The 21,873-nt window shown below is 39.2% G+C and overlaps 1 protein-coding gene across 1 annotated transcript in view; it reads left to right on the top strand.

Moving 5' to 3' along the window:
* Positions 1 to 2,822: 2,822 nt before the first annotated feature.
* LOC137176828 (complement C3-like) overlaps positions 2,823 to 21,873 on the top strand; it is a 35,480-nt gene continuing 16,429 nt past the window's right edge. The window contains exons 1-28 of the mRNA XM_067582789.1: positions 2,823 to 2,979; positions 3,742 to 3,937; positions 4,138 to 4,300; positions 4,883 to 4,977; positions 5,366 to 5,454; positions 6,739 to 6,821; positions 6,916 to 7,012; positions 12,800 to 12,902; positions 13,207 to 13,333; positions 13,614 to 13,729; positions 14,135 to 14,299; positions 15,073 to 15,172; positions 15,295 to 15,386; positions 15,509 to 15,700; positions 15,858 to 16,007; positions 16,196 to 16,340; positions 17,185 to 17,253; positions 17,517 to 17,714; positions 17,847 to 17,964; positions 18,083 to 18,171; positions 18,337 to 18,476; positions 19,403 to 19,615; positions 19,928 to 19,979; positions 20,103 to 20,192; positions 20,370 to 20,576; positions 20,967 to 21,042; positions 21,186 to 21,345; positions 21,500 to 21,595. Of these exons, the coding sequence (XP_067438890.1) occupies positions 2,903 to 2,979; positions 3,742 to 3,937; positions 4,138 to 4,300; positions 4,883 to 4,977; positions 5,366 to 5,454; positions 6,739 to 6,821; positions 6,916 to 7,012; positions 12,800 to 12,902; positions 13,207 to 13,333; positions 13,614 to 13,729; positions 14,135 to 14,299; positions 15,073 to 15,172; positions 15,295 to 15,386; positions 15,509 to 15,700; positions 15,858 to 16,007; positions 16,196 to 16,340; positions 17,185 to 17,253; positions 17,517 to 17,714; positions 17,847 to 17,964; positions 18,083 to 18,171; positions 18,337 to 18,476; positions 19,403 to 19,615; positions 19,928 to 19,979; positions 20,103 to 20,192; positions 20,370 to 20,576; positions 20,967 to 21,042; positions 21,186 to 21,345; positions 21,500 to 21,595 (3,498 nt within the window). The 5' untranslated portion in view covers positions 2,823 to 2,902. The remainder of the gene's footprint in view (positions 2,980 to 3,741; positions 3,938 to 4,137; positions 4,301 to 4,882; positions 4,978 to 5,365; positions 5,455 to 6,738; positions 6,822 to 6,915; positions 7,013 to 12,799; positions 12,903 to 13,206; positions 13,334 to 13,613; positions 13,730 to 14,134; positions 14,300 to 15,072; positions 15,173 to 15,294; positions 15,387 to 15,508; positions 15,701 to 15,857; positions 16,008 to 16,195; positions 16,341 to 17,184; positions 17,254 to 17,516; positions 17,715 to 17,846; positions 17,965 to 18,082; positions 18,172 to 18,336; positions 18,477 to 19,402; positions 19,616 to 19,927; positions 19,980 to 20,102; positions 20,193 to 20,369; positions 20,577 to 20,966; positions 21,043 to 21,185; positions 21,346 to 21,499; positions 21,596 to 21,873) is intronic.

Raw genomic sequence — 21,873 nt, 5'->3', positions numbered from 1 at the left:
TGTGTTGCTTAAGGAAGCAAGTAGATGAGGGTGTGTTTCAGTCCGTCTTTGGGACCGGCTCGGTTCCTCGGCTCAGATGCTGTCCTCACGTTCTGTCGGCAGGTCTCACAGTAAGCTGATCCTTGGCAGCATGGTGGAGAAAACAGTGGAGTCGACTTAGCTGAAGAAGAATGGGGCAGAGAAGTTATTCGCGTCTTCATGAAAAAATCCTTTTCAGAACACAGAACCTCTCCTCTCTGGGCAGCCAGGTCTGTCTGTGCCAGCCTATGTCCACTGCTGGGTTGTGCTCACTCAGTCTGTACTTAGTCAGTGTTCTCCTCAGTTTTGTATCAGACACTGTGGTCAGGTAAATTGCCACAATGTACTGTCTGTTTAGAGCTACATATGTTTCCATTTTGTTAGTTAATCTCTGTATTGTTCTTTTTCTTTCATCATAATTTGGTTTGGTCAAACTCTCTCTCTCTCTCACACACACACACACACACACACACAAAACTGCACTGCATCTATTAGTTCAGATTCAAATATTTTATTTTCTATTATATATATGTTCTATATATTTTTGTGACTTTTGTATTAACACTAAGCCACAGAGCTCACTACAGAGAGTATGTGGATTGCTACTGTTTGCCTTGACAAACACAAATATCAGTCACTCTGAGATCACGGTGGCTTAGGTTTAATAATTAGAGAGAAAAGGCCTTGTGCTGTGTGTCAGCTGAGGACAGTCTGCTTTCTGGCCTGGCCTACTTTTATTATTACTTATCAGACAAAGACATACTATGACCGCTCTATGCTGACTCAAGTCTTATCAGAAGTGAAAAAGAAAGTCACAACAAAGAGTAAAGAGCAGAGACTTAATGTCCATTTTTATCTGTGAGTTAAACAGAGGAGTCTCTTTTTTTAGTAGATTCTTCATGTCAGTGATAGAAAGAGTATTAATGTACTGTTAGATGTAATAGTTAAAAGCAAATGTGTAAGATATCAGAGATCGAATACAGTCCATTTAACTGGAAATCACCCCTTTAAAGTGCAAAACAAAATGCATAAGCCAGATGACTGTCCTGAACTTTGCCACTTTCATTTTCTTATGGATAGTCAACAAAATAGGCACTCTATATGATTTCTTGAGGAACAATGAACTGGAGTAAAAGTTAAATACTGAATTAAAAAACAATGACAAATGTATAGTAACATTTACAACAATACTGTGAGCTCTTTCTTGTTGAGATTCAGATGAAAAGATCAATACCACTTCACTTAGCTTAACATAAAGACAGGAAATGGGAAAACAGCTGGTTCTGTCCAGAGGTAACTAGATCTGTCTATTAGAACCTCTGAAGCTCACTGATAAATGTTACATCTGGTTTGTTTGATCCCAACAAAAACCAAAATGCAAAAACCCCACATGGTTTTATGGGAGGTTGAATGTGTATATGTTTCTTGGCCGTGCACAGTCACTTCCTGGAGTCTTGACATCACTGTAATGTTGGCAGACAGAGCTAGGTTACCCAGTCTTTATGCTAAGCTAAGCTAACTGTCTTGTGGCTGCAATATTTAGGGTACAGGCATAACACTGTTATTGATCTTCTCATCTTACTCTCTGCAAGAAAGTGGAATCTTGTATTTCCCAAATATCAAACAAATCCTTTAAGATAAGCCATGTTAATGAAAATTTGATTTGAGTCTTCTGTACTCCAGCTTAAAATACTAACTACACTAATCAGACTGTGTGCTGGAGTTCCTGCAGAGGCGCTGTGGCAAGTCACCTTCACATTTTCTGGAACTGTTCACAACGTTCTGGAGGCAGTTTTTATGGTCTTTCTATCAAGACCATAAACAATAGATTTAGCATCTATAAATGCTCATGACATATCGATTCTGCTCCTCATATAATGTTTATGTCTCTGGTTTCAGATCCCTGCTTGGACCTTCAGTAAGGATCCTAACATGAAGCAGTATGTGTACCTGCAAGCTCATTTCCCGAACCATCTGCTGGAGAAAATCGTCTTAGTCTCCTTCCAGTCTGGCCACATCTTCATCCAGACCGACAAGACCCTCTACACCCCCAACAGCGAAGGTAAGTTTGCATCACTGCTGAGAAATACAACGTCTGCCCTTGTGAAAATATCTGTTGGTATGCTAAGGTATCTCCCTAGAAAATATATCACCCAATCTATGTCAGAAGGTAAAATGTATTAAGCTGCTGCAAAATTGAATAATTAGCATTATGAACTACTTCTTTAGTGTTCATAAAGGACATTTTGAAAGCATTTATTCTTTACTGGTGTTGATAATGTACAATATCGATATCAAAAATCAAGGATAGACTTTTAAAGATGAACTATCATTTTTAAGGAGGTCTTTAAAGCAAGAGATAAATACACATTAACAAACAATGAAAAAAGAAAAAAACACATGAAAAATATTTAATAAATAGATAGACTTTTACCTCAACAGTTGTCTGTGTGTTTGTGCATGTTCAATATGTTTATGTGGAAATATACTTATTCAGCAGGTTGAGAATAACCATGGGTGACTACATTTTACAAGCAAGAAAAAAACAAGGGAATCATATCAGAAAATGTACATCAGAAATGTGAAATTGCTGTTTTTATTTAATTCTGCAAAGAACTGTTTACTCAACAGTGTTCAGAAGTTAGTCAAGCATGTAAACCCTCATTGATTTTTTCTGTTTACCCTTCAATGTTTATCAGAACTGAACCGTTTCTCAACTGTTGCTGGGAAATCATGTGTGTGTTTGTGTTTACACATGTGTGCAGAAACCTTTGAGAAGGGGATGGATGAGACAGTAGTGAGGACAGGAAGAGTTGTGGGAGGATAAAAGAAGAGTGCTGCAGCTAGAGTCTTCATTGACAGCAGATCAGGATCGGGTAGGAGGATGTGTAGAACTCCACTGTGGCTGCTGGCCTCTCTAGCCTTTGCCTCCCTGTCTTCTCTGGCTGATGGAGCTCCATTGTAAGTAGACCTGGCTTACCTTCATACACTCTTCCTGAGATTTGATTAACACAGAGAATACATAAAAATACAAAATATACAGTTTGTTTACTCAGCTTCCTGATATTCAAATTGTTGTGGTGAAACTGTAAGGAGCACAACAACAAGATCAGTGGTTCTCTACATTTATAATTTATTTAAAAAGTGTATGGATACGAAGGACATATTGCATGAGTATTGGTTTAACACAGTTCTAATTTCACTTGTGTCTTACAAAAAACAGTGGACCAGTTTACAGTTTCATAAGTCAACGTATTACACCAGACACAGCAAACAGCTTTATTGATCCAGTGCTAGATTTTAGTTAAGATAATAAATAGATTACTCATTGTGTGTGAAGTCCATGCTAGATCAGATGATCCTCAGGCTGCAAAGCAGTGGTTCCAAATTAAACCTGAGGGGTCATAAGACAGAAATAAGAAATGGAAAATGTGAAAACATTGTGAACTGGACATTTATACCTCTTTAGGTCTGTAAAAGTCCTTTAAATGAAATAAATATTGTAAGAAAATGTCCACACTAAGGCATTAACATGTGGCTAAGGGTTACAGCAGCAAATCTTGTGTTTAAATAGTGACAAACCTCATTGTCATTAGCGTGTGTGGGGGTTATAGTGCCTTACAATTAAAAAGACCATGTTTGTCAGTAAGTCAGTGCATCCTGAGCAGCAGTGTGATTCAGTGCAGTGATACTGTCTCTCTCTCTGTCCCCACTGCTCTGCAGACAAGTGATGGCTGCCCCCAACTTGTTGCGGGTAGGAACAGCAGAAAACATCTTTGTGGGGTGTCAAGATTGCACCGGAGGTGACATCAGGGTCGAAATCAAAGTGATGAACCATCCAACCAAAACCAAAAGGCTGGCAACCACATCTGTGACCCTTAGTGAAACAAGCGGCTTCCAGAGTTTCGGACAAATTACGGTAAAATAAATACTGAATGTACTGTATACTGTATGTTACTCTTACACAATACTTGACTTTTTGTATTTGGCCTGCATTCGTCACCTAATTTGTAGAAATATTTTTTTCTATCAAGACCATAAACAATAGATTTAGCATCTATAAATGCTCATGACATATCGATTCTGCTCCTCATATAATGTTTATGTCTCTGGTTTCAGATCCCTGCTTGGACCTTCAGTAAGGATCCTAACATGAAGCAGTATGTGTACCTGCAAGCTCATTTCCCGAACCATCTGCTGGAGAAAATCGTCTTAGTCTCCTTCCAGTCTGGCCACATCTTCATCCAGACCGACAAGACCCTCTACACCCCCAACAGCGAAGGTAAGTTTGCATCACTGCTGAGAAATACAACGTCTACCCTTGTGAAAATATCTGTTGGTATGCTAAGGTATCTCCCTAGAAAATATATCACCCAATCTATGTCAGAAGGTAAAATGTATTAAGCTGCTGCAAAATTGAATAATTAGCATTATGAACTACTTCTTTAGTGTTCATAAAGGACATTTTGAAAGCATTTATTCTTTACTGGTGTTGATAATGTACAATATCGATATCAAAAATCAAGGATAGACTTTTAAAGATGAACTATCATTTTTAAGGAGGTCTTTAAAGCAAGAGATAAATACACATTAACAAACAATGAAAAAAGAAAAAAACACATGAAAAATATTTAATAAATAGAGAATACAAACACCTGCCAGAAAGCAAATACTCCCCCTCATACTCCCTTCCTAAAAATCCTCATCATATCTGAGAGCATCACAGTTTGACTAGCACATCTCTCATTTTTCAAGAGTGACTGCATGATAAACTACAATAAAATGAACTCTTCTTTTCACATAAGTGGAATAATAAAGTGAAAACTCAAAATAGATACACCATGACCTCTTCTCTGTCTCTCAGTTCATTACAGGATGTTTGCAGTGACACCCCGTATGGAGCCAGTAGAGAGAGATGGCGAAACCCAATCTGCTCCCTATATTGATATTGAGTTTGTGGTAATGTATTTTATCTTTGATTAGCACAGAATTCAATTAAATATTGTAATGAGCTGTCACTGTTCAACTGTAGGTGAGATCATTTTACTTTCCACTTTGTCTCTGTATGCTTCTTAAACACCTGAATGACCTTTGTATTCCTTTGTTTCATCTCTTCTGACACACGTCCCACACATAAAAATAAATGTCTCCCTCTAGTGGTTGTGTTGTAGCCTCTCCCTGAGAGGTAGACAAAAAAAAAAATTAAGAAATGTTTAAGACAGTGTCTAAAGACTGATCAGGCTTATGGACAGTAAACAAAGGACGTTGAAAATATAGAATGATTTCAATAAATGTGTAAACTGACAAGGCTCATTTTTAATGATTGTTCAATTTTGCATATTTTTAGACCCCTGACGGCATCATTATGCCACTTGATTCATTCTCTCTGAAATCAGGCATCCACTCTGGACATTACAAACTGGGTGAAATTGTCAGGTGTGTATTTTATTTTACTTTAATTGCATTACTGTACATTCTGTTGTGGTTGTTTGGTGTTAGTGGGGAATTTAACATTTTTAACATGTAATAATTCGGACTGGAAACAGGGTGAAACAGCTAACCTGGCTTGCGTTAAAGGCTGATTTATGTTAGGTTGCTTGACACTTTGGATAAGTGTCACTCAACAGAAATTAAATAGTCGCTATGAATTAAAACGCTGTGTGATGTTTTCAATTTATGCTTTGGCGAAAGGTTTCAGTTGTCTCCATGGTAACCAGACACTGTCCTCCAGCCAGCTTGGTATATCATCCCGACCAGAACTAATTAAACAAGGACGTTACAAGTTATCTTAAGTTACAAACCAAAATATCAATAATGAAGTTCAGTGAAAACTACAATCTCCATGGCGACGTTAGCACCACTACCCAATAACATTTTGCAACAAAATATGACGGTGTCCTTGACATAACAAAATTCTCTAGGTGTATGACATGAAAGGAAAGCATTGAGCGACAAAATACATCATTTCTGTCAACCAACACTTATCAGAAGTGTTGAGCAACCTACCATAAAACAGTATTAAGTCTGTAAGGAACAAGTTATCAGTTGCCAGGCAACCAGCGCAGACTCCAGGAAGTTAGCAGGTGGAACCAAGAAATGCTCTGGCCCAATGGTCAACCCCCTGGCAAATCACTGTTTTCACACATAGGTAATTGTACGAACTAGACACATGAGATATAACATGTTAATTAGTGCGCTAGTGAGCAGATGAATTTTGTTACCTGCGGACTGAGCCAGGCTAGTTGTTTCCCCTTGTTTCCAGTCTTTTAAGCAAAGCTAACCAGCTGCTGGCTTTAACTTTATATTTAGTGTACAGATATGAGAGTGGTAAAGTATCAATCTTCTCATGTAGCCTAACTCTCCATCAGAAGGCAATTATGTTTGTTTCCCAAAACTATTCCTTTTAATTGTATGGTAATTTATCATATCCAGCCAATTTCAATCTGAATATTAATTTTAAATGAATCATAGTACAGTTAATCATATTAGATAATCAGTCTAAACCGGGGTAAAATGAAGGTACCTTTCTAACTATTGTGTAGTTTGTCAGCCAACGTGAATGGAGGACACTAAAAGTGTGTTGCACCAGCTCATAAATAACTTGAGTCTGAAGTCTGGACTCTAATGTTATGAATATTTTAGTCTTTTGCTTGATTATTGAAGTATTTGTCCTTGTGTCCTTGTGTGTGTGTGTGTGTGTGTGTGTGTGTGTGTGTGTAGTCCTGGACTGTGGAAAGTGGTTACCAGGTTCCACAGCAATCCACAACAGAGCTTCTCTACAGAGTTTGAAGTCAAAGAATACGGTGAGTCCTTCTTTACTTGGACTGTCATTTAAAAACCTATACAACTTACTCTTTACCTGATTACACATCCAATAAAATGTTTTCAATTTTTCAGTGCTGCCCAGTTTTGAGGTTAAACTGACGGTTCCGGAATCCTTTGACCCCTTCTTCTATGTGGACAGCGAAGCCTTCACTGTCGACATTAAAGCTACGTAGGTGCAAGTTTTTGTTTTTTGGATTTGTATTGTATTGTATTTATTTATCGGGACAGTGTACAGTTTTTAACATAAATGATGCACTGCACCAGAGTTAACTCAAAGCTAATTTACATCTGTAGTCCCCCACAATCAAAACATACAACAGCACAACAACAAACAGTACAAAGCAGAAAACACACAGAACACATTATTCAAAATACAAAGCTATTCACAATAGCACATCACATACACCCACAATATCAATCAGAAATCAATAATGCAAGCATGTCAAACCAAAAGCAAGATTATTTGAGAAGACCATGAGATCAAATCCAGACTCAGTGGCCACAGAGCTGAGCAGCCTTCAGCAGACTCTTCAACCTGGTTCTGAATGCACTGATTGAACTGCAGCTCACTAGATCGTCAGGTAGGGCATTCCACTGAGTTGTGGCTTTCACAGAGAAAGCTGACTGTCCAAATGCAGTGTGACGAAATGGTTTGGTACAATCTTGTATAGAGGATATTCTGGAGGATCTCACAGAATTTACTGAGTAAGTGTACAGAAAGTCACATAGTGGAGGAGGGGCCAAACCATTTAAAATTTTGAATACTAGGCACAAATTTGAGAATAATCTAAAATTCTCAAAGCTCAGTAACCTACAGTGATGGAAATGCATTGGCTTTTTGTCCAGAGTTTTTAGAGCTTGTTTGTATAAGGACTCAAGAGGTTTTATGGTTGTTTCTCCAGCTTGCCCCCAACATGTGACGCAATAAGACATATGGGAAAGAATCATAGCATGCATAAATATCTTGGCTGCATCCAAAGAGAGACAGTTTCTAATATGTCTAAAATTTGCTAAGTTGTACTTTATGGTTTTAACTGTTTTTTTTAACATGTTTCTCAAAGTTCAAATTTGGATCCAGTGTCACGCCAAGATATTTAAAATCAGTAACTATGTCAATCTTTTCACCTTTGATGAGAATATCAGCGTTAGGAGGTTGTACCATGGTTTTAGAGAAAAACATGCCTTTTGTCTTGTTTACATTTAGACTCATTTAGACTTTCCAATGCAAATGTTAGCTTAGCAGCAGCCAATGCAGCTGCTTTTGCATGTGTGTACACAATGGTGTCATCTGCACACATTTGTAGTTCTACATCATGACACTGCTGAGGGAGATCATTAATATATAGGCTAAATAATAAGGGACCTAACACGGACCTTTGTGGAACACCCATTGTGCACTTCATGTTACTGGACAGTGCGTTCTAAACTTTAACACATTGTATTGTATTAGATAAATATGAAGACATCCGTGTCAGTGCTCTAGATGAGAAGTTAAATTTAGAGAGTTTCGATATTAAAACGTCATGATTGACTGTGTCAAATGCTCTACGCACCACCTACTCCTTCTATGTCTTGATTTAATTTGCCCAATTAAGTGCAAGGTTTGTGCAAAGTTTCGGTGGAATGATTTGCTCTAAAGCCAAATTGCATGCAATGTGGACCAAAATTGCTTGTATTAAGAAATGTTGTCAGTTGTTTAATGACAACTTTCTCAGCAACCTTTGAGAGTACTGGTAGTATACTTATTGGTCTATAGTTACTGGCTTCAAGGCAGTGTCAGAGATTTAAAAATAGGTGTGACACTGGCACATTTCCAGTCATCAGGAAAGAAGCTGTGTTTAAAAGACAAGTTAATTAAATGAGCAATAGGGGGAATTAAAATGTCTTTGTGTGATTTAACAAACATTGTGTCAAATTGGAAAGCATCTCTACTTTTGGAGCTTTTTAAGAGCTGATGATTTTGTTAACTTGTAACTCATTAGACTCTACCAGCTCGAAAACTTAGCCTGTAGCATCTATAGGAGCAATATCAAGTTTCCTTTTCGTACATTTTTTTTCCCTAACTCATATACAAATTCAAGAAAAGAGAGGACAGAAGCAACAAGAAGATGGTCTTCAATTAACTTTTCCTGTACTTTGAGTTTAAAATCTAAACATTTTGTGTCTCTCCTTGTGAGATTATCAATGTTTTTCCAGATTGATGTACTGTTGTCTTTTGCCTCATTCAAAATATTGAGATAAAAACGAGATTAAGCTTCTCTTAGCTCTTGGATAACTTTGTTCCTTAAACCTTCAATTGCCTTCCTTAGTGCAGCATCTCTAGATTTCATTAATTTCCACAAATTTTCATTAAACCACGGTAAATAGTATTTATTTTTAGATTTTATCTGTATCCTCATATTAAATCTTTCCCTCACAGTGTTGATTCTGTGAGTAAAAGTGTCACAGCCATAGTCCAGATCATCAGAGGACAGTACATCATCCCAGTTCAAGCTATTGATTTCACTGATAAATTCTTCTTGCTTAGCTCTGGGTATGCATGGAAGGATCATTGTCTTAGTTGCCGTGGTCCTAAATCTATTTTTAGTGCTGGTGTAACAGAACGTAGTTGATCCGTGATCTGTACAGATCGCCCCCCCAAGGTTAGGCACGCATGTGAACTGTGGATTAACTGTCAAATTTAATGTCTTATTGGAGACCACCTAAACAAACTGCTGTAAGTACAAGTCATGGACAGACAGCATGTCGCTAACAGGAATTTTGAAGCACAACAACCAAACCAGCATGTAGCCTCTTAACATCCACCATTTTTTGGGAATTTTCACCTATTTGGTGTACCCAAATGGAAAAGCTTATAACAGAAGAACTGTGATGCCAAAATGCATGTATTAGGCTTAATTTGAAAGGTAACATCTTCTCATTTTTGGAAATGTGCTTGTTTAGCATGTGGCTAAAACAGAACCAAAACTACATCAGTTCAAATATGCCTCAAGAAAGTGTTTTTGGTCCTTGTCTATGATGAGTCACATTTGAGTAACAATAACTAGGACATGCTTTATGCCAGAACTATGTAAATCTCCACATACCTTCTACATCTTGTCAAGCACACCTGTATAAAATTACAGACGTCTAGGCCTAACCTTATGGGAACTAGGGAGTTTTTAGTTTGTGGTGTCACTGGTGTCACCACAAACCTCTCCAAAATGTCTCCAAGTGGCCAAATTGTGCCAATTGCTTTTACTCATAACTGCGTGATGCTAAGCCACTTACACATAGTTTAAGAGGTTCGCCGGCGACCTGGAGAATGTTAGGAGGCTAATGAGTCCATAGTGACATCTGCAGGTATGTTTACCTGCTGTTTGATGTGCTGCAGCTGAGCAGCTAATCATAGCTGATTAGCTATCTAACTGCTAACTGCCATTGGTGGTGCACTTTTCCCCGATGAATGTTTGTTTGGTGGCTTGTTCAACAAGCTGAGCTGCAGGAGAAGACGTGTGTTCATGTTTGTAAGTTATCATCAAGTTTTGATGAAATTTCATTCACTACCATGTTTAAAGGAGGAAGGTATCATGCCTCATATTGCAATTTAATTTAACAATTGAGCCTTGAATATTTTATATCTTTTAAGATTTTATTTAACGTTAAATGTTGGACATCCTGAATGTTGTGAACAAAAGTTCCATGCTGTAAGTGCTTTACAGAATGAAAGCAAAGTTTTATTTGCCCCCCCTCAGACCCTCCCTTCCCCCCCCAAATGATCTGATCAGTGACTCAAATCTGTGATACGTTAGGTTATGATCTGATAAGCCATGATTAAATTATAACTTTTAGTTATTCTTTCTGGTTTGTTAGTAAATATCAGATCAATTTGTGTACTGGAGCATTTTGCAATCCTAGTTGGGCCTTTTACTAGTTGTTCTAGTTGGAATTTCTCATTTTTAGTTTTTTCCTCTTAGATTTATCCTCCCAGTTCACATTAAAATCGCCCATAAGTAAAATTTCTTTGTTGAGATTGCACTGTTTCAAGACTTCTGTAAGTTGATCATATAAAGTGTCATCTGCAGATGGGGGCCTATAAACACCTATAATGTTAAAATTTGTTGGGATAACATTATTTTTATCCCAACATATTCTAACATGTTACCCACATTGTAAACCACACGTTCACATTTGATGTTGTCTCTCACATAAAAAGCACCCCTACTCCTCTTCCATCAGGTCTGTCTCTTTTGAAACATCGGTATCCGTGCACCGTGAACACACTCGCAGGAATTCTTTATTTCAACCACGTTTCAGTTAGACAGAGAAAGTCCAGATTTGAGTCCAACACAAGATGAGTTAGCTGATCGCTCTTTGCAGTGATGCTTCTGATGTTAAAATCTCCACCTAATAGCCCTCTCGGTTTCAGTTTCGGGTCCCATTAGACTTTTCCATGATTGACAGTTTAGAAGGTTTTGAATAACCTCTGCCTTCTCACTGCAGGGCTTCATCAGCAGCAGGTTTTGTGAGAGAGACACTGGACCTCTCCAAAGCCCAGTAGTGAAAAGTTATTCATTGAGACATCATGCCTTGTGTTAACAAAGTTTAGTCTGTTAAGGGAGAAGAAGAAGAAAGTTGATGCTCACTCATCACCAGCACCAGAGGAGTCCCAGACACACTCAGGCACAAATCAGCATCAAAGTTCTGCAGCGCTCCAAGTGTCACTGGTCCAGGATTTAGTAGAACATCTCTGGACAGCAGGAGCAGCATGAAGAGGAGACCTGCTATTCTCCAAAATGGGGTGGCAGATGACTGGTCCACTGGATCTGTGATTTGCTCTGGTACCTTGGCTCGTCCGTGCCGCAGGACAAAAGAATAGATTGTAAAATATCTCAGTACGTTATGATGAAAACTCACTGTAGGAGCGTCAACTGGCCATGAGCCAGCATTTGTCCCAAGCTCAATCACTCGGTGTCCCAGCTGTTTTCCATTAGTGTTGATTGCTCTTGCCAGACAGACACGTACAGGCAATACAGCAATGAGTACCAACAGTAGTCCAAAAAGCACTCCATGAAACACAGCCCAGGTGTTTTTGCTGATGAAACACTGCTTTGAACTTGACGCAGTTTTTGACAGGCATGCTCTGTGGTACGATTAATGGCCTTGGGGAACAGTCCTATGTAGCAATCCCATCCAGGATCCCGGTGGCCAAGGGTAGAAGCTCCTCTTAAGCCCCTCAGTACCAGCCCGGTGCACCCGGAACCTCCTCTCGACTTCAGCGGGGAGAAAAGGCCGCCATCCGGGCGGTTAGGAACCCCAGAAGATCCATGTGGCCAGGGCTGTTTCCTTCGATGTTGAGATTGATGTACAAATGGTCTTCCTTGATGTTTAATCTGATGTTAACTTTTTAAAACCTGGACTGGCCTGGTAGCAGAGTCAGCAGGGGGGCGAGTTGACCATCTATCCATCCTGAGTGACCCCCAGTCATATGTCATCACTTCTTGAGTCCAGGGTGCATAGAGAGGCTCCAGCATGCATGGATTACATTACCAGCAAGGATCCTTTGAGTTTTCTTCTTGTTTTCAAAAAATAACTCTTCTGTTAGCTTCTTTGGTGCTGTATCTCCTTTGGAATATTGGTAACAGCAGGTAGCAGATAGCAGTTGACAGCTAGATAGTTGTTTTGATTTGAAAAATATATCCAAAGATGATGTTGATGATGAGAGTCCTTTCTGAAGATTATTTTGCAAAATGTTCCACTTTTTTGGGTTCAAGGATCAGGAGCGCACTCCCAGTGCAGCCACTCCTCCAGAATCCTCATACATCCTTCATTTGGAGATTGAGTTTGATTGGTAGATTGGATTGGAGGAGAAAGTAAAAGGTGTTTTGACTATTCTTTTTGTAATAGTTCCTATTCTACCTCTCTCCTGTTTTATTTGATTGTGGGCTTAAAATGTGTCCTTCTCTTGTGGTTTTAGGTATCTGTTTGGTGAAAAGGTGGATGGGACAGCCTACGTGGTGTTTGGGGTTGTGCAGGATGGTCAAAAAAACAGCTTTCCCAGCTCTCTTCAGAGAGTGCCGGTGAGTGCATACTAACATTTTTGCCATATCTGTCTGTCAATTTCTTTGTGTCTAATTTCTCATATGCACAAGCATATAAACTCAAATCTGGCCTTTACCAGTGCTACAAAATCTGCAAGACTGCAGAACATGAAAAATGATTTTACTGTTGTCCATATGTCAGTTATAATTGTTATATTCAGAGAGAGGTATTCATCTTCAGAATTAAGCCAGATTAACATAAGAATCTATGCACCCAACAAAATTCCTATCAACTGTCCACTAACTGTATTTCAAGATGCATTTCTGTATTATGTCACATTAGGTCAAGGATGGTGTTGGACACGTCACATTGAAGAAAGAGCACATCACACAGACCTTCTCCTTCTCAGACATCGATGCACTGGTGGGGAAGTCCATATATGTAGCTGTCAGCGTGCTGACAGAGAGCGGTAAGAAAGAGAGACTGTGTTTCTGCCTGTTCAGTACGTATGATCATGTGGGAATCATATGATTTAGCAGCACAACAGGGTTCAAATTAACCATCAGTAACGTCTAAAATTTCCAACACAAGAAAGAGAAAGAAAGAAAATAAAAATACCATATCAGGATAAGTATGTCAGAAATTGAATGGATTTACATTGTTTCTGTATCGATTAATCACAAATGAAGCAAAAATGTGTAAAAATACTTTTTGTGTGCATGTGTTTGTGTTTCTGCATCATCTCACAGGTAGTGAAATGGTGGAGGCAGAGTTGAGAGGCATCCAGATTGTCAAATCACCTTACACCATCCACTTCAAGAAAACACCCAAATATTTCAAACCAGGAATGTCCTTTGATGTTATGGTAAATAATTCTACTTTAAATAAACCCTTTCCAGAAAACATTTCACTGCTGAAATACAGTCACAGTTTGAACCCAACTTTCATGCCATAGGTCATTTTTTCTTTCTTTTTTTTTTCACAAGCCGCATGCTCTTTAATGCTTCCTTAATATCCATACAACTGATTAGTGCAATACTTCAATCTGTCATGGATCATTATGATACAAAGCAGATCATTACACAGTAGAAATTCACACATAAACACACAGGGTCACTATATATTAAGTCATAATATTTAGTGCCCAGCTTGTGCAGTTTGCAGCCAAAGTAATCTAATAGCATTAGGTTACCATTAATAATATGTCATTAAATAACAATAATAGTTAGATCTTTTCTGATTGTTCAGCTGTTTGTGTCTTGGATGGCAGGTTGAAGTTCTGCATCCTGATGAGACTCCAGCACGAGGTGTTGCTGTGATGGTCGACCAAGGCCAGGTGCAAGGCGACACTGCATCCGAAGGCATCACTGCACCCAATGGCATGGCTAAGCTTACTGTCAATACAGCGGAAGGGGATGAGAATCTGAAGATCACAGTAAGTCTCCAAAATGTTTTGAAAGTCTTTACCCTTTTGCATTACAGCCAGGTTTGGCAAATGGAAGCTTAAACCCACAACTTTTGAGCTAAAAGGAGAACAAATATTAGGTTCACATTCGTCAGGTGGCCAGAAATGTAACTCCAAATGAAGGCAAATGTGGTTCTGTTTCTGCTGGACATGAAAGTTGACCACTATTATCATCATTATCATCATCAGTGTAAATTTATAAGCCAGTAATACAGCATGTGGAGGCTGTGTATGTTGATGTTTTTCTGCCCCTTGGTGGCAAAAGTCATTGGGGAGATGACAGACAAAAAGCCAGGCACAGGTTTATTTGTGAAGTTAGTGGTGTTCTTAATACTAGTTGAGTTGTAGCGTCAGTTGATGCTGGATGTCAGTTAAAAGTGCCTTAACTCAAGTGAGAAAAAGGAACAGTTTTATTTTAACACAATTAAATGGCAAGATTTAAAACAGCCCTCAAATAGGACAAAGCCGTATCGTTTGCAAGCTCAAAAACGAATTTGGCAACGATGACCGGCCTTTATTATACTGTGTCACTCTATTATCTGTAGGTCCTTTTCTGTTCTGTCAACTGATGTTTATCTAAGGATACAAATCTTTTTGTTATTTCTTTAATTGATTTTTACTTTTTCTAGGCTGAGGTACGCTAGTCAAGGACAATATTGGATAGGATAGACCTGAGACTTTTCATGTGCATATATTTATTTAACTGTGCGTGTACACTTACTTATGTCTGTGTTTGATCGCAGATAAAGACCAACAATCCTCGTATTTCACCTGGAAGGCAAGCATCAGCCACCATGGTAGCTCTCCCATATAGTACCACAAACAATAACTACATTCACATAGGTATGAAACATCCTGAAACAACATGAGGTTTTAAAAGAAGATGCGGATGGCAGTGGCGGTGCTGCCTAAGTGCCAAGATCTCTTCCGTGTCTAGCAATAATCACAAAATGTAATTTTTGTAGGGGTGGATACAGCTGAGGTCGAATTAGGGGAAAACATGAAAATCAACCTCATCCTCAGCAAGCACCAAAACCATAAGGACATCACATACCTGGTGAGAAATGTTTTATACCTGTGCATGTGTGTGTGTTTGTGCACATGCTTGAGTGTTTGTGTCTTGTGCCAATATGTACACACATGTTGGCTGAGTGCTGATGTTCAAATCTGTGCCCTCAGATCCTGAGCAGAGGTCAGCTGGTGAAAGATGGCCGTCACAGGTCAAAAGGACAAATACTTTTTTCCTGGTCATTTCCCATCACCAAAGAGATGCTGCCATCATTCCGCATCATAGCCTTCTACCATACAGATGACAATGAAGTGGTATCAGACTCTGTTCGGGTGGATGTCAAGGACACCTGCATGGGCTCGGTGAGGCACACAACACTGAAGTAGTTAAACTAATGAAGTGGACAAAAAAATCCACCCACAGTCAAGCTGATTTAAGTTCTAGGATATATTTTTATGTAACCGCTCTAACAAATACAAATCTGCAGGTTTCCTTCATTGTCCTTCTCTTCACATCCAGCTGAAGCTGGAATCAGATTCACCATTCTTTGAGCCTCGCAGGACGTTTGGTCTGAAGGTCACAGGAGACCCAGGGGCCATAGTGGGACTGGTGGCAGTTGACAAAGGCGTCTACGTCCTAAACAACAAGCACCGCCTCACCCAGAAAAAGGCAATTTCTTTATTCTATCTGTATTTTCCAAACTATTTGAAAGGGGATTCATCGCAAAATCTAGGTTTAAGACATAAATAACTTGTACACACGTTCCCTTTTCAGTATTTCTAAGGTACACTGTAAGGTAAGGTATACTGATATGTCTGTTTAATTTAACCCTTGTGTGTTTGTATTTTGCTGCACAGGTGTGGGACCAAGTAGAGAAGTACGACACAGGCTGCACACCAGGTGGAGGGAAGGACAGCATGAGTGTGTTCTACGATGCTGGGCTGTTATTCGAGTCCAGCTCCGCTTCTGGGACCCAAGGACAAGGGACAGACTACAGACAAGGTGATACTACTTAATATGTAGTCTCATTGTTTTCCCTCCTCCTACTTATCTCATTCATCCATTCCCAACCAAACCCAGCTTGGGTGTGGTCAGAAATGCGCACCTTTAGCCACACCCAACAGTGATGTCACTGGGTCATTGAGTATACCTGTGCATCACTGCAGCAAGAGAAGAAGTTAAACCACTAGAGGTCAGCAAAGACATGATTTTCAGGTGGTTTTAAGTTGCTCTTTACATGGTTGGTTCACCCAAATTACATTATATTTCCCTTTTGTTGTATCTGATTGATTTCACTTTATTGTTGAAATCAAGAAGTTAAACTACTGGAGGTCAGCCAAGATAGATGGTTTCAGGGACTCTGAAGTAAGTTTTTTTTTTAAATATCATTTTTTAATGCTCTCAGCACAACTAACAACATTTGCAAAACAATAGGCAACAGATATCTTAAGCTCCAAAACTACCTGCCAAATACCACTAGGGTAAGTGAGAAAATATGTTTTATGTAATTCTGGTGAACCACAGTTTTTGGGATATTTCCATGTTGACTTCAACAGTCAGCCACTGATCATGGTCCTCTGTTTTGTTAGGGGTGTCAAAAAATTTGCTTTACCAGTATTTGCTAATAAAGCATTTATATTATGTTTTATTATATAACAGTCCAACAAATGATATATGCAATTGTAGATTCATTGTTCTCACACCCACACCCTGTCCCTTTGTCTAACCAGCTAAATGACCTCACTCTGATTTTAATAGCATCACGTCACAGACACCATGCAGAACTCAAGTCTACATTTAACCTTGTTGGGATCCTTTAAAGATTTAGTTTGTGTTGCATTTCCAGAATTGAAATGTCCGGCCCCCAGCAGGAGGAGACGAGCCACTACTATAACGGATGTCACGACCAGCTTAGGTAAGAACCACAGCTGAAACTACCCAATAAACACATATCCAGTCCCCTGTGCCACACAGCTTGGACTCTCCAAAATGTTTGTAGTTATAAACAATATTTGTCTTTGCAATTCTGTCTATCAATGGAAAGATAGAAACACAATTCATATTTCTATTTTCCCTACTTTCAAATGTATTTACATGTTAAATAACTGTCCAGTTGTACATCACCCCTCTTCTTGCTCTCTATACCTTCTCACCTCTGCTTCTCCTCCGTCTTTCCAGTGAAGCTATATAAAGAAGGCCTGCAACGTGACTGTTGTTTGGATGGCATGAGGGACACCCCCCTCTCATACACCTGTGAGGTGCGCAGCGAGTACATCACTGACGGTACAGCCTGTGTCGAGGCCTTCATACACTGCTGCAAGGAGCTGGAAAGACAGCGAGCTGAGATGAAGCATGACAGCCTCATATTGGCTCGCAGTAAGAGACAGGGACGAGGGATGGGAGAAAAGCCCTGGGTGGTTACTTTCCATGGTTATAGAGAAAGTTAGAAAACAATCAGTGTCTCCCAGTGGAAATAATAACCTATTCATCTATAAATCTATTCATCAGGTGAGGAAGATGACAGTTACATGGACAGCAATGAGATTGTTACACGCACCAATTTCCCTGAAAGTTGGCTGTTTATAGAAATCAATCTGCCTGCTTGCCCTTCACATACACCTGATTGGTGAGTCAACTGACATCTATAAACACATACAAATATACTGATAACTAATTTCATGACACCACTTGAATTTAAAATGACCTTTTACCTGTCAACCTGATTACACTTTTCTATGTTTCAGCGGCACAACAGTCTATGAGAGAAATATCCTTTTGAAAGACTCAATCACAACCTGGGAATTCACTGGCATTAGTCTGTCAAGAACTCACGGTGAGGATTCAGTGACTAAAATCTGTCTTGTGCTTTAATTGTGCCTCTTCAACCTTAAAGCCAAAAGCCCACCATTGTACTGGTGGTACTCCATCCCTCACACTTATTTTCTTCTTCTCTCATCCCTTGTTTGGTTGTGTTTCTTTTAATCCCTCCCATTTTAAGGAATCTGTGTTGGCGATCCGTTAGAGGTAATTGTCCGGAGGGATTTCTTCATTGATCTCAGGCTGCCTTACTCTGCTGTCCGTGGAGAGCAGATAGAAGTTAAGGCAATTCTCCACAACTACAGCCGAGACCGTCTGACAGTAAGTCTATGTTACTCTGCTCCGGTGTTCAGGACATTCAGCAAGCCAATGAGACCATGATATTTTTCTGGAGAGTTTGCAAACAAAAGAGCAAAAACAATAGTAAATATTGGACTGATATAAATTATGTGGCAAAAAGAGAAATAATAAATGAAAGTAAAGCAAGAAGCAATCCTTTCTCCAGTCTTTGATAGTTGTGATGTCTCACTGCAATATTTACTGTGTGCCTTTCCATTCTTAAGATCAAATTGATCTTTTAGGAAACAGTTTAAAAAATGACATTTTCTTCAAATGGGGATGGAATCATCAACTTAAACGGACGGACTTAAACTAATACTGATCATTATTATTTTTAATATATGAGCAAATCCCTATTTAAAGGTACAGTGTGCAGAATTTAGTGGCATCTAGCGGCATGAATTTGGCACAAACAGAATATAATATTCATAAGTATGTTTTAATTAGTGTATAATCACCTGAAAATAAGGATCGTTGTGCTTTTATTACCTTAGAATAAACCCTTTATAGCTACATAGGGAGTGGGTCTCCTTCCACAGTAGCCTGGAATGGACTAACCAAACACTAGCTCTAGAGAGGGCCTTTTGCAAAAATTTTGTGGCCACCATAAGTTCTCCTACACGCTTGGAGGGGGAGGAGTATTCAGTTGGTTGCAATCTGCAACCTCACCACTAGATGACTAAATCCTACACACTGGTCCTTTAAAACAGAAATAATGTTGTTGTTATTCTATAGATAATGAAACACAGTGGCAGAAATTGTTGAAAGTGATAAGAAATTATGTGTAGATACTCAGAAGAATCAACATACAGTATTTCATCAGAATCTGCTACACAGGGAGAGGATCTTCATCTTAAATCAACTGCACATACCTCAGTTTCTTTCTCCATCTTTGTCTTGTTTTCAAGGTGCGTGTGGATCTGATTGAAGCAGAGCATGTGTGCAGTTCAGCCTCTAAGCGTGGAAAGTATCGTCAGGAGGTTGAAGTTTGGCCCAAAACAACACGATCTGTACCTTTTATCATTATTCCCATGAAAGCAGGAGAATCCTCAATTGAGGTCAAAGCAGCTGTTAAATACTCACATCTCAGTGATGGAATCATGAAACCACTGCGGGTGGTGGTAAGAGGCTTTCAACCAGTTACAATCAGTTTGTACAGTTGCCCTATTTAGCCACTTGATTGAAATCAAAGTCATATTACTTATTGTCATTAAAGGGAAACACTCATCTTTTGGGGCTTAACTTTGATGCATGTTTAGAAGACTTGTTTTCTGTATATCAGTCTTTTTAAATGCAATTGAAAATAAGAAAAACAGACTAAAAAAGATAGAACAATAATTGAACAAGGAAGCCAGATTGTATTTTCCTACACACCAGCCTATAAAGTTTACTCAAAAATATTTTCTCTGATGTTTGTCCTGTTGTTTCTCCAGCCTGAAGGCGTACTGGTTAAATCTAAAGAAAGCATAACTCTGGACCCTAAAGGTTTGTGTGATGAGTTTACTCATTAAATGGCTGCAGTATAGGAGCAACAAAGTAATTTAGTAATATCATGTTTTCTTCACATGGTAATTAATCCTCCAACTTGACCATGGTGCGTCCCTTTAGGTGGTAAACAAAAAGAAACTATCAAGAGTTATATACCTAAGAAGGATTTGGTTCCAGACACACCTACTAGCACACAGATCTCTGTGACAGGTGAGATATAATGTTGTATGGGCAAACAAAAAACTGCACTGGTGTAAACTGTTACTGTTGTTGCTTCTCATTGGCAATGACTTCACTGGTTGTACGGGACCTTTACATGTTTGTTTGGTTGTTTCTTCCAGTTGATCTATAATGTTATGGTTTCTGTGTGTGTGTGTGTGCATGCAGGGAGAGAGCAAGTAAGTGAACTGGTGGAGAGCGCCATTAGTGGGATGTCAATGGGTAGTCTGATTGTCCAGCCCTCAGGCTGTGGAGAGCAGAACATGGCCGGCATGACCCTGCCTGTCATTGCAACCACATATTTGGACAAAACCAACCAGTGGGAAACCATTGGCCTTCAGAAACGTGGCGAAGCTCTGCAACACATCAAAGCCGGTAGGCACACATAGATAAAACAATTAGCACAAAAACCCCTATGTGTCAGATTTTTAAATTTCTGACTTTGGCAGAAGTGATATAAAAAAAGACAGTGGTAGACAGCAATGCATGCTGCTCCTGCCCCACAGATCCTGGCCAGGAACATTCAGAATATGGGTTGAATACAACACAGACTACAGCAGTTTTCACTAGGATTGTCTTACTTTTTTACAAAAACAACAATGCCATCAAAATTATTTGAAAGATGCTACAATTGAAGAAAAAAAATGACCTTATACACTCTAAACGGGGATCACACTTTAACAAGACTTCTCAAATTGTCATACATTGGATAAGATTAACTGAATGGCAGTCAGTGAAAAGGTTGTGGGTTTTGTTTGTGTCCAGGCTACCAGAACCAGCTGAATTACCGTAAGGATGATGGTTCTTTTGCTATTTGGGCCCATAGCGATAGTACCACGTGGTGAGGCAACAAAACATTCATAATCACATATGTAAATGTTTGTTCATCCTCCTTAACTGAGATTCCAACTTTGTGAGGATGGGTGTATCTCATGTGAAAATAAATTTAACTAAACTTTTACACCCTCTCCTCTCCTCTCTAAGGCTGACAGCATATGTTGCCAAGGTTTTTGCCATGGCCTTCGGTCTGGTGGCAGTGAAAAGAGATGATGTCTGTGACGCTGTCAAGTTTCTAATTTTCAATGCACAACAACCTGATGGCCCGTTTAGAGAAGTTGGACAAGTGTATGATGCAAAGATGACTGTGCGTGCAATGATTTAAGTTACATCAGTCTTCAATTGATGCTATAAAATAGCTACACAATCACATCACTATGATCTTACAGTATATGAACAAAGAGATGTTTATGCTGTTGATATTGATGATGGTTCTGACAACTGTGTGTCTGTGTGTGTAGGGTGATGTGAGTGGCACAGATTCAGATGCCTCCATGACGGCCTTCTGCCTCATTGCTATGCAGGAGTCACGCACACTATGTGCTGCCACAGTGAATGTGAGTACCTCACCTGCAAACATCTTTTTCCCTCACCAGTTTTATTTTTTCATTCACTGACTACAAATTAATGATGAGCAAAAGCAAGCTTTCTGCAGTCACCGAACCACCATTAAGCAATTGACCGCTAGCTAATCCCTGCTCCCCTAGTTACTGTTGCTAAGCCTGTCAAGCTTTCCATTCTTGCATGGCACATATGTGGTTTACAATACTCAGTGTAGCACAAATTTTAATCATGTTTCCAGAAAATTGGCTAAAGAAAATGAGAATGCATGCCT

This window comes from Thunnus thynnus, chromosome 3 (genome assembly GCF_963924715.1).
Source record: "Thunnus thynnus chromosome 3, fThuThy2.1, whole genome shotgun sequence".
In the NCBI taxonomy this organism is placed as follows: Eukaryota; Metazoa; Chordata; class Actinopteri; order Scombriformes; family Scombridae; genus Thunnus; species Thunnus thynnus.
This window is presented reverse-complemented; position numbering and strand designations above follow the sequence as displayed.